Genomic DNA, 12816 nt, shown 5'->3' on the forward strand with positions numbered 1-12816 from the left:
TGAGTGAGACGCCTTTCATTCTTAAGAACCTGAAAGATTTCAATAAAAAAAGAGAAAACGTTGACTTTTACGGAGGTGCTCCGCACAAATAGTTGTTTGTTTTTTAGCTAAGAGCTAAATCACCAAATGATTCTTAAGCACATCTGTACTTATGTTAACACTGACATTAACAAATAAAAAATGCATTTCAATCAGAGCCCAGAATGCATTCATTTTATAAAAAATGTATTGCAAGATTTTTTTCTGCCTAAACTTTTGCTCCATTAATAAATATACAGGGTTCCCAAGCTAGAAATGTATGGGGTTTGAGTTATGTATTTGTTAGTTCTGGATAGGTATGGAAAAATAATGAAGGATGGAAAAATATAAATTAAATACAGTACAGACCAAAAGTTGTGACACACCTTCTCATTCAAAGAGTTTTCTTTATTTTCATGACTATTAATATCGTAGCTTCACACTGAAAGCATCAAAACTTTGAATTAACACATATGGAATTATATACTGAACAAAAAAGTGTGAAACAACTGAAAATATGTCTTATATTCTAGGTTCTTCAAAGTAGACACCTTTTGCTTTGATTACTGCTCCGCACACTCTTGGCATTCTGTTGATGAGCTTCAAGAGGTAGTCACCTGAAATGGTTTTCCAACAGTCTTGAAGGAGTTCCCAGAGATGCTTAGCACTTGTTGGCCCTTTTGCCTTCACTCTGCGGTCCAGCTCACCCCAAACCATCTGGATTGGGTTCAGGTCCGGTGACTGTGGAGGTCAGGTCGTCTGGCGCAGCACCCCATCACTCTCCTTCTTGGTCAAATAGCCCTTACACAGCCTGGAGGTGTGTTTGGGGTCATTGTCCTGTTGAAAAATAAATGATGGTCCAACTAAACGCAAACCGGATGGAATAGCATGTGGCTGCAAGATGCTGTGGTAGCCATGCTGGTTCAGTATGTCTTCAATTTTGAATAAATCCCCAACAGTGTCACCAGTAATGCACCCCAACACCATCACACCTCCTCCTCCATGCTTCACGGTGGGAACCAGGCATGTAGAGTCCATCCGTTCACCTCTTCTGCGCCGCACAAAGACACGGTGGTTGGAACCAAAGATCTCAAACTTGGACTCATCAGACCAAAGCACCGATATCCACTGGTCTAATGTCCATTCCTTGAGTTCTTTAGCCCAAACAAGTCTCTTCTGCTTGTTGCCTGTCCTCTGCAGTGGTTTCCTAGCAGCTATTTCACCATGAAGGCCTGATTCACACAGTCTCCTCTTAACAGTTGTTCTAGAGATGTGTCTGCTGCTAGAACTCTGTGTGGCATTGACCTGTTCTCTAATCTGAGCTGCTGTTAACCTGCAATTTTTGAGGCTGGTGACTCGGATGAACTTATCGTCCGCAGCAGAGGTGACTCTTGGTCTTCCTTTCCTGGGGCGGTCCTCATGTGAGCCAGTTTCTTTGTAGCGCTTGATGGTTTTTGCGACTGCACTTGGGGACACTTTAAAAGTTTTCCCAATTGTTCGGACTGACTGACCTTTATTTCTTAAAGTAATGATGGCCACTCGTTTTTCTTTACTGAGCTGCTTTTTTCTTGCCATAATACAAATTCTAACAGTCTATTCAGTAACACTATCAGCTGTGTACTGTATCCACTTCCTGCACAACACAACTGAAGGTCAAAAACCCATTTATAAGGCTTGAAATCCTACTTATTAAACCTGACAGGGCACACCTGTGAAGTGAAAACCATTTCAGGTGACTACCTCTTGAAGCTCATCAACAGAATGCCAAGAGTGTGCGGAGCAGTAATCAAAGCAAAAGGTGGCTACTTTAAAGAACCTAGAATATAAGACATATTTTCAGTTGTTTCACACTTTTTTGTTCAGTATATAATTTCACATGTGTTAATTCATAGTTTTGATGCCATCAATGTGAAGCTACAATATTCATAGTCATGAAAATAAAGAAAATTCTTTGAATGAGAAGATGTGTCCAAACTTTTGGTCTGTATTGTATATCTATCCATCCATCCTTGACTCTGTCATGTTAAACTATGTAAGAACACTGAATAGATATTGAATGAAATATAGACATAAACTCATTGCTTTTAGCGGTCTGTAAGCTTTGGTAAACCTTCTTGTCTTTGTTAAAGATGAGATTATTGTTGACTTGATATGTTCAGCTTGATTAACCTTTATGTCCAAGCTTTACAGCTGTCAACAGCTTGGACTTGGGCTTTTGACTAAATCAACACAAGACTACATACTTTCTCTTCTTATTAGCTTCACACTACAAATCAGAGGTTCTGCTACATCTCATCTAAAAGAGCTCAGGCTCTGAACGCTGCTGGACCTGGAGCCGGCAGCTTGAGTTGACACAGGTTAACAACATTGTTGTTGTCTACCACAGTCGCGTCCACTTCAGTAAATTCTACAAATAAGCCCTCAATCTTCTATCATCATCTGTATCTTTTAAAGTGTACCTTCAGCAGCTGGTGCTGTTTTATGTTACTGTAGTCATATCTCCAAGTCAAGCTGAGCGCAGTTGGTGATGAAGACAAAACAGTTACAGTATCTGTTAGTGTACCTCATTCTTTAGTCAATTCAGTCCATTGTCAAGGTTCTTACTTTTCAGATTGGTTCCTTCCATTGACTGATTGCTGCTCCCATCGAGGACAACTCAAATATCGTTAGGCCTGCAGTTAAGCCCAGAATTATTCATACTCCTGGCAAAGTTAGAATAATTTTTATTCAACTTAGATAGTTTTATTTCTGGTAGGAAATGAGACCGTCTCATAAAAGAAAATAAAACAATGTAAAAGAAAAAAGTACATTCATCTTTTTATTTACATTTTATTAAAAATCTAGTAAAAAATCTGTATATCTTTCTCAGTGGAAATCAATGGACAAATCCTAATTTGCATCACAGCAATCAAACGGTTCTTATTATTGCTGACCAACTTTTGCAAGATTTCGCTGGTCTTTGACTATTTATCTTTGGTGATAAGCTCTAAGTCTGAGGTTGGAAGGCCTCATTGCCATTACCCTAATCTTTAGCTCCCCTCAATAGATTCTCTGTCAGTTTCATGTCGGGACTTTGACTGGGCTGCTCTAAAACCTCTAAATCTTTAAATTTTGAATAATATAACATAGTAATTAACAAAGAAGTTAATTTAAAAAAATTAACTCTGAAAGTCAACAGAACTTAAAAAAATAGGAACTCATGAGAATTATACGTTGAAGAAACCTTCTTGCTCTGAGGTGAGAGTAAATCACTAAACTGCCATAATGCCCTCAAAAATGATCCAGCTGTCATAGAAAGTTACAAATTTGATCTAATGTTTTTGTGTTCTAACTTTACTCACTGGTCTCATAGCCACTTGCTTGTTAGCTCTAATAATAGGATTTAAGTATAGGTTTATGCAAATTAGTTAAATGAGGAGAACTTACTCTCTCACCAAAATAACACACCATCCGTTGTCGTCTTGTTGTTTAGACAAGATCTGATGTTTTATCTATCTCATGAGTGTTTTTCTGACCCAAAAGCCCAGTAGCACTCAGAAAAAGTCTAAAATTACAGCCTAATTTAATCATTGGCCATGTGAAAGCTGGAACAGTTAATCCCATTTGTGTCTGGACATGTGTCCTTATGTGTGCAGAATGAGGGACAATTCAGCCCCTCCAGTCAGATAAGTTAAAGCTGCAAATACTATCAAAAAATATCATCATCCTTCCGTTTTGTTGTTTATTCCAAACTTCTTCATTCAAAGTAACTCAATAACAATTGGTCACCTTTAGTGAGATAAAGTAATGTACACTTTTTTGGTACCATTTATTAGTGTCATGGAGAAAACTCACAAAGGTGTTTTTGCACCATTTAATGGCAGGTTGTTTTGATGTTGTAAATCTGTAAAGATAACTAAGGTCTGTCCAAAAGATAGGTCCCCAATATGGATTACAATTTCATTGTTTTTTGTTTTGTTTTTTTAAATAAAACAGTGGTAAAATATAGTGTAGATGTTACTATTCTTCACTCTAGCTTGGTGGTTGAAAGTGCAGCTCCAGGTCAGTCCTCTCTTTGCCAATTGGTATCCCCATTTTCTTCGTGTACATTGGCAAAATTGCTCAAATCCCACATATTTTATTTATCGAGCAGGATTATGTTTTGGAGATTTTGTATCACACCCAATTTCCATTGATTGTAGCTCTGATCCCCATTTGGGCCAGTGGAGTCCAATTAAATCTGACAGTTTATGACTTTTCATCAAACCAGTATAACTGTGATCAACCTCCAGCTGTTGGGTAACATTTATTGGCGTCACATAGTATTTCCTTACAGTAGGCTAGAGCCAGAGTGTATAAAATTGCTTAAAATCAGAAAGGAGTTTTCAAAACAGGAACGAAATGTTCCCAGGTTTGGTACATACTGATTTCCAGTGACAAACAGGTTCTTTTCATACCTAAAAATAGTCAGGTACAAAACCACCCCAACTGCAAAAGTAGGAATTGACAAAGTAAAGAGTATCCACCACAGCAGAAACAAAGCTGCGGGATAACCAAATACCTGTATTGCTTCTGTTTATGTTTGCAACATTTTCAATAATTGTATTTAGATTTATTATTACGTGTATTTTTTTTTTATCTAATTGTGTGCATAAGTGTAAAATATTGCAGCATTTGTTGTAATTTTTATTAAAATGATTCCTAATTGACCAGTCTTTAACAGACCTGTAAGAGGAAGCATTGCCAGGCTGCTCTTGGACTCTACAAATATGGAAATGAAGAAAATATTTGGCTTTCTGTTTGTCTTAGGCAACGTTCCCTAACTTATGGTTCTGCCTCTCCAAAACCACTTTGGTTATGCAAAGAAACCCAATTGTCACTGATTGAATGAGTTATGAGAAAACAAATCTCCCAACAAGACTCATGCCAAAGAGACACCACAGCGTCCTTGGCTTTAGGAGGCAAGAGTTGCTTTTCTCTATTAAAGTCAGCTTAGTCCAGTGTTTTAAAACATAAGGTGTACGTTTCGTTCTCAAATTTGCTTGAACTTTACTGCAAGCCTGCTTTCAGTCGAAGCGTATGTGTTGTCATGACATGTAAAACGCATTTTTAGCCGTTAATTTGCTCTCTGTAGTTTCAGCTGTTGTATATTTTATTTCATAGATCCAAATTACAAATGGTTTTCGCATTATATTACAGTAATGAAAGAGGAGCTGTTTGTAATTAGTGATTACAGGAGTATTTGAGATGTCAACCCAGCTTATGAATAATGTCCAAGGCAACAGGACGGAAAAAGATTTTGCCGGCCGGGACGACGATAATGAAGTAGGTTCTGCTGTGGAAAACAGACTAATGAGTGAGGCTTGTTAGCCTGTTCAGAGTCAGTCATACCCTTGAACAATATATTTGTACGCTGGTCTGGTCAAAAAGTTCCCTTTGGATCAATACTGGACAGAAAAACATGCTGAAGTTTGGACTTTCCATTTAAGCCACCATTAATTTACTTCTACCTAAAACGCTTGCATAACTCACCTTAGCGTTAGAATCACTGTACTAGGCTTGATAAATGGGCTCCATACATTTCCTCATAAGAGTACTTGTCTTTGTGTTGCAACCCAATATTGATTTTCTTTTCAATAGAGAAAGAAAAATATGTAAAGGGCCCCTACAGTGCTGTGATGTTTTTTCTTTTCTTTTTTTAGATGATGTGTGGTTGTTTTAGGATCATCAAACAAATATTTAATACAAGACAGAGATCACTGGAGCAACAGCTATCTTTGCTATCAATTTTAAAATGACTTAATTTATTAAGGGGAAAAAAGACAACAAAACAAATGTGTGGTAAAAGTACTATAATTATCACCTAAAGATACTACTTGGTTGAGCTATAGTATCTAAATTAGAGTTAAGTATGGACTTTGACTAGACCACTCTATCTGGTGAGTCAACAGAAACATTTCCCAAGAATCTTGGTCATTATCAAGACGTTTTTTTGGCAAAGCTGAAGTGTGCCTTCCTGCTGTTTGGTCAGCTATGGTTTTTATCTTGTAATTCTTCTGTGTGTGCCCTTTCTGTCCGACTTCTTTCTTACTGTTGAATGATGAACAATGATCTTGATGAGCTTAGGGTGGTGAGATCACTTCAAGTAATTTGGGTAGTCTGACCTCTCCTGGGAAGGTTCACCACTGTTCTTTTCCTCCATTTTTAGATAATGGTTCTCATGGTGGTTTGCTGGCCTACCTTACAATGGGCTTTTTAACACCTTCTTGCCTTATGACAATAATTCACATTTATTCTTGAATTCCTTTTGTTCAGAACATTTTGTGTTGCTTTTTAAGATCTTTTAGCCTACTTCATATTGTGAGACAGGTTCTATATGTCTGGCAATAACCAGTCCTGGTTGTGGTGAGTTGAATTGAAATTTTGTTGATTACAGTTAATTCATGATTTAACAAGGGGGATTACTTTTTCACATATGGGCAGGTTGATTTGGATATCTTAGTACATTAATATTTACGCTGGTTATCCTGGTCTTTGTCCCGTTTGCTTAGTTTGTTACCAGTGTTAAACTTTAAAAGGTTGTAATGTTTTTTTTTAAACTTGCTAATTCATTGTTGTGTACTAACAGGCTAAGCAGAGATTGATGAATGTAATGTGAGATCTTTGTTAAATTAAAATCTATGATGTCATCATAGTGTTGGTAATGTGTCCCACAATGTCCCTCATAAGCATCCTTGTTGTCCCGCATTTGGGTTTTTGATATCTAGTCACCCTAGCCCAGACGTATGAGCGGACAGAGACCACAGGCCTTGATAGACATAGGTCACAGCATGTTTTTGCGTAACTGTACGTTTAGTGGTTAAATAATGGCTTTGAGGCCCACAATGCAACATACGGCCATGGACAGTTGCTAACCTTCCTGCCTCCTTGGAGAACTCAAGAGGGTCCGATATGGCTTCAGGGCATCTTGTCTTCGAATCATACCCATACACACACACAGTCACAAACTGTACACACACATTTCTGCTTAGACGCACAGCATGGAGGCAGGCAAGGCTGAACGGGAAGATAACCTTGGAATTATAAATGTCCTACTCTGGATTTGCATATTTATATTAAAGCTCAGATATAGACAGCTGGAGGGCCAGGTGGTATTGTTGGTACTTTGCTCTTATGCTGTGATAAAAAGGCTTTGTGAGTTCCTACAGAAACTTCCAGGAATTATTTATTTTTTGTGACACAAAGAGGAAGGTAAAAATGACCCTAAACTTTGGTTGTATTGTAACAACAGTCTACAGATAACAGATTATTCTGAAGAAGATAACCTTTTTGCCCCTCATGCTGAGGGTGATGCCCAAACTAGTGGAGACATTTATGATATGCCACAAGAAATACTCACCAACTTCCTTCTTACCTACAAGATCATACTGTTTTCCATATTCACTCCATGTTATTGTATGGTAAATATTTATTTATTTGCAAAATAATTATCTTCCTATTTTATGTTTTTAGGTTCATGCCTCATGTAATGACCAGTGTATTTTTGTGCATGTGTTTGTACTCTGTTTCTGAAGGCCGTGGTGACTTCCAGCCCCAGCTGAACAGTGCGATGCAGGATGTGAGTGATAAATACATCCTTCTGGAAGAAACTGAGAAGCAAGCTTTGAGGAAAGCTCTCATTGAGGAGAGACAAAGATTCTGCTGTTTTGTGGCTTTGCTGCAGCCCGTAGTGGTGAGTAAAAAAGAGAACACTTGTTTTTATGTTGTCTTACTGTAAAATGGCATAAAATATAATCTGCTGATGGGTTTCTGTTTTGCTTGTGCTCAATGCTTTTAGGATGAAGAGATTTCCATGTTGGCAGAGGTTACCCATCTTCAGACCATCTCTGAGGACCTCAAGGCCTTGACCTCTGACCCACACAAGCTTCCCCCTGCTAGTGAACAGGTATGTAAAAAAACGTGTAAAATTTTATGAAATCATAATTTATTTATTTTTTACATTTTGTGCTTGTTTACAGCCCTGTAAAATAAATGTATTGAATTTTCTCTTACCGTTAAAAATCATGATTAATAATTACTTCTTTAAGGTGATCTCAGACCTGAAAGGCTCAGACTATGGTTGGTCATATCAGACGCCGCCTTCTTCCCCAAGTACTACAATGTCCAGGAAATCTAGCATGTGCAGGTAAGTTTTTATGTTTTTACCTTTATGTTTTAAAGGAAGTAGAGTCTGGAGTACAGATTGTCCTCCTGCATCAAAGAAAACAGCTATGAAATACTGTGTGGCATGAGTACAAAAAATAAGAAATGGTCAACAACTGTAAGAAGAAGGTCACTACTTGTATACATGTACATATTTATATACAACTGTACATATAGCATCTCTAAAAACCTGTAAATCTTTTTATCCAAATCAGAAAAGATGAAGGCATTACAATCTTTAGTTTTCCAAATATTGGCTGACACCTAGTGGCCAGGATGAGCTAGGAAAAAAACATGGTTCTTTTTTTGCATATAAATATTTTCATAGTGATGTGTAATGATCATATTTATCATTCAATGAGAATAAAACCATTATTATACAGAATTATTTGTTTTTTTAGCTGTTCAGACTATGTCTTCTACACTGTCCTTTGTGCTTTCTCTGATGGTATTTGCAGAACTGCTCTGGTTTAAAGTCAGACACCTACTTTCTGGGTAGCTTTGTTCTCTTTGCATCTATCCTGTTAAAATCTAAAATCTGAAATCTAAAGTTTATTCTTGGGTTGTGAGTGAATTTGAATGCTAGATAGATTAGGGCTGATATTTATTTTAAACGGTGTCAAAAACATCCTTTTGCCCATCAAAACGATGATATTTTAAACAGGAACCGCAGGATGAGTTTTATAACCGAGGCTCCGAGTTTAAATAGCAAAGCAGGGATTTCTTTTACTTTTTCAGCTTTTTACTGAAGACTACTTGTGAATAGTCAATTTCTTACTTACCCTAAATTTCTTTTTAAACTATTGAGCAAATGTTCGACAAAGAAGGTCCAATCCTTCCCGTTTTTACTTCTGAGTGACTCATATTTTGTACTAGACCAAACTCAACAACCACACTGATGATAATCTACCGATTTGATTGTCAGATTTCCCCCCCCAGTCTCTATTTGACTTACAGGGGTTGGACAATGAAACTGAAACACCTGGTTTTAGACCACAATCATTTATTAGTATGGTGTAGGGCCTCCTTTTGCGGCCAATACAGCATCAATTCGTCTTGGGAATGACATATACAAGTCCTGCACAGTGATCAGAGGGATTTTAAGCCATTCTTCTTGCAGGATAGTGGCCAGGTCACTACATGATACTGGTGGAGGAAAACGTTTCCTGACTCGCTCCTCCAAAACACCCCAAAATGGCTCAATAATATTTAGATCTGGTGACTGTGCAGGCCATGGGAGATGTTCAACTTCACTTTCATGTTCATCAAACCAATCTTTCACCAGTCTTGCTGTGTGTATTGGTGCATTGTCATCCTGATACACGGCACCGCCTTCAGGATACAATGTTTGAACCATTGGATGCACATGGTCCTCAAGAATGGTTCAGTAGTCCTTGGCAGTGACGCGCCCATCTAGCACAAGTATTGGGCCAAGGGAATGCCATGATATGGCCGTGGTTTTATGTTTTTTGGATACAATCCGGGTTAGCACCCGAACATCCCTTTCAGACAGCTTCCTCTTGCGTCCACAGTTAATCCTGTTGGATGTGGTTCGTCCTTCTTGGTGGTATGCTGACATTACCCTGGATACCGTGGCTCTTGATACATCACAAAGACTTGCTGTCTTGGTCACAGATGCGCCAGCAAGACGTGCACCAACAATTTGTCCTCTTTTGAACTCTGGTATTTCACCCATAATGTTGTGTGCATTTCAATATTTTGAGCTAAACTGTGCTCTTACCCTGCTAATTGAACCTTCACACTCTGCTCTTACTGGTGCAGTGTGCAATCAATGAAGACTGGCTACCAGGCTGGTCCAATTTAGCCATGAAACGTCCCACACTAAAATGACAGGTGTTTCAGTTTCATTGTCCAACCTCTGTATGTAAAATGTTTTTATGTCTTTTACAATCCATGTCCCAGCTTATATGATACATATTTAGGGAAATCTAACTTAAAACAGACACCTTAAAACAAATCAAGACTATTCTCATCCTCTTAAACATATAAATGTTTAGCTAGTATTTGAATTTTGCTTTATATTGTGTACTTGTTGCAACCACATAATATTTTTCAGTTTTTATTTGCAGTGATATGTGTAATTTAAATTGAAATAATAAGTAGAACCAGAATGATTCAGTTTTTGAGTATTTTGTGTACTTTAGTCAAAGTTTACCATCTGTTTTGTGGTTTTATTGGATTGGGTTCTGTTACTGCTTGCTGCATCATGTTGTGCCGTGTTAATCGTTTCCCCAACCCTGTCTCCTCCACATTCCCCGTTATCCTCTGCCCATCTCTCCCGTTATTCCCTTTATCTCCCCTTTACTCAACTCTTCCTGCTAAACCCACGGCTTCTGGTGGACTTACTCGTCTTTAACCCTCCTCGTCGCTGCTAAACTTTCCCCACTGGTCCTCCCTTTGTACCATCCTCCTTCCCCTTTCACAGTAGTCTGAACAGCGTTAACAGTAGTGACTCCAGGAGTTCCAGTGGCTCTCACTCTCACTCTCCTTCCTCGTCTTCTTCTTCCTCTTCCTCTCATCCCCTCTTTCACCATCATCACCCCTGCCATCGATACCGCAGCTCCACGTTTCCCCTGCAGACCCCGGTTCGACTTTCTAGCATCTCTTCCCACGACTCGGGGTTCATTTCTTCATCGCAGGACCAAAATGCATCGTCCAAATCATCTTCACCAATGCCAGCTGAAACAAAGGTAAGAGGGGAAAAAACAGATACCCATTATTTATTCATATTTTCAATCCAGCTCCCTACTGAGAGCAAGTCTCCCTAAGCAGACAGTTGTCTGCCTGTGGTAAGTGTGTGAAGTCATGTCAGTACTATTATTGAAACATAAATATGCAGGAAATTAGTCTGCTTCCTTTCTAGCCCATGGTAAAACAGGTCCGAACCATCCCGCTATAAAAAAACCACTGTGACAGACCACAGTCTTGGCTAAACTTAAAGGCCCCAGAATATGTTCTGCTTTATTTTTATTAAATGAATCATAGCTAAATTATACGCTGCCTGCATGTTTTACATGCATTAAAAGTAAGTCTCTATCATTGGGCTGCGCCGGGCTCAGTCTGACCGTCTGACAAAGGTTACGAGATAATGACGTGTGAGTCAGTCCAAGGGATTGTCAGTGCGGGCTTTGAGGCTTGCGATCGACCGTGAGAGCAGCTGCTTTATTCGACGTTGTGTTGCTCGCCAGCAACCAGAGTTCCTCAGCCCAGAGCATATTGGTTTAGTTGGGGCTCCAAGTTTTTATGATCCACTGAAGGTGGTTTGGCAACTCAGTGCCTGACCCATATACAGTACAGCCCTGGGAATCAGGCCTCATGTTTACTCACTCTGGGTGTAGTTACAGTATCGGATGTTTAAAAGGGGCCATTGCTTTTTGAAGGGCTTTAACTAAGCTTCTTTTTAACATTTTACTCTTGAAGGCCATGCATCTAATGCTGATATAACTCTTCTTCTAGTGCACAGTTTCCTGGCGGTTTTCCTTACTAACCTGTGGTGAAGTTGCTGCAGCTTCCAAACATTCCCTGTGCTTGTACCTGTCAATGTGGCTTTCTTTTAATTCTGTCTTCTCCATCAATGTCTGTTTGTTTCTCCCACCTCCTTGTTCCACTTCCTGCCTGCTGCTCCCTGTCCTCTCTGTCCCAGCCTTGTCCCAGTTTCAGTTCCTCTGAGACACCAGAGAATGAGCAGCTTCAGGGTGACTGCAGCACTGCCTGCTCTCTCACTGCTACTACTCTTCAGCGTGCCACTCACAAGGTGAAAAACTCTTTTAGTATGCACCGTGTTATAAACCACAACCCTTGGCATACCAAGTATCAGCTTCCGTTCAGTGGTAGGAATATGGAGGGAAATGGAGAGGCTTACAAAAAGGATAAATACTGCTTAAATTGTGGTTTCAACCTGTTTTTGTCAGGTTGAAACCACAGACTTCTTGATAGTTTACTGAAAATGTATGCTTTAGACCAACACAGAGTAGTTAATGATATTTAGGTGGAAAAAAATAATACAAGATTTTTAAATTTTTTTAACAAATGAGAATCTGAAAGGTTTTGGTGTGTATTTGTTTCCAGCCTCCATTTTGATGCTTTCACTGCAATCACAAGTCTTTCAGGGCATGTCTCTACCAGCTCTTCCATAAGGGCCAAATTAGTGGAGTGCACAACTAATAGTTGTCCTGCCAATAGTTATTTTCCATCGTAAATCTCTGCAGCTCCTCCAGAGTTATCACGGCTGCTCTATGGTTTGCTATTGTGTGCACTCTTTCAGATGGAGGGCTGAACAAAGCTCTGAGAGATGTTCAGAGCTTGTGGTGTTGTTTTATAATCTAACCCTGCTTTAAAGTCCTGCCCCGACCTGTCTGCTGTGTTCTAATGTCCGATAACAAACTTCTGAGACCTCACAGAACAGCTGCATTTACACTGAGAATAAATAACATACATTTACTAATTCTGAAACTTCTAAAGCCCATCGCATGCACTGGATTTTATTTGGGAGTGTCAGAGTAAAGGGGGCTAAATACAAAAGTGCACCACTATTTTTAGTTTCGGAAATTTAAAAAAGACAAGTATCATTTTCCTTCCCTTTGACAGTAATGTGCT

The 12816-nt window shown here is 39.0% G+C and overlaps 1 protein-coding gene across 9 annotated transcripts in view; it reads left to right on the forward strand.

Annotated features, from left to right (window-relative positions):
• Nucleotides 1–12816, forward strand: part of LOC124865594 (protein MTSS 1-like) — a 57152-nt gene that overhangs the window by 36314 nt on the left and 8022 nt on the right. For 5 of the 9 annotated variants that reach the window (XM_047360811.1, XM_047360812.1, XM_047360817.1 and 2 more), the window contains 5 exons: nt 7572–7729; nt 7835–7942; nt 8085–8182; nt 10646–10910; nt 11864–11974. In XM_047360811.1, coding sequence (XP_047216767.1) covers nt 7572–7729; nt 7835–7942; nt 8085–8182; nt 10646–10910; nt 11864–11974 — 740 coding nt within the window. The remainder of the gene's footprint in view (nt 1–7571; nt 7730–7834; nt 7943–8084; nt 8183–10645; nt 10911–11863; nt 11975–12816) is intronic. The other 4 variants (XM_047360815.1, XM_047360816.1, XM_047360819.1 and 1 more) reach the window with 2 other exon arrangements.

The sequence above is a fragment of the Girardinichthys multiradiatus genome, chromosome 3, assembly GCF_021462225.1.
Source record: "Girardinichthys multiradiatus isolate DD_20200921_A chromosome 3, DD_fGirMul_XY1, whole genome shotgun sequence".
In the NCBI taxonomy this organism is placed as follows: domain Eukaryota; kingdom Metazoa; phylum Chordata; class Actinopteri; order Cyprinodontiformes; family Goodeidae; genus Girardinichthys; species Girardinichthys multiradiatus.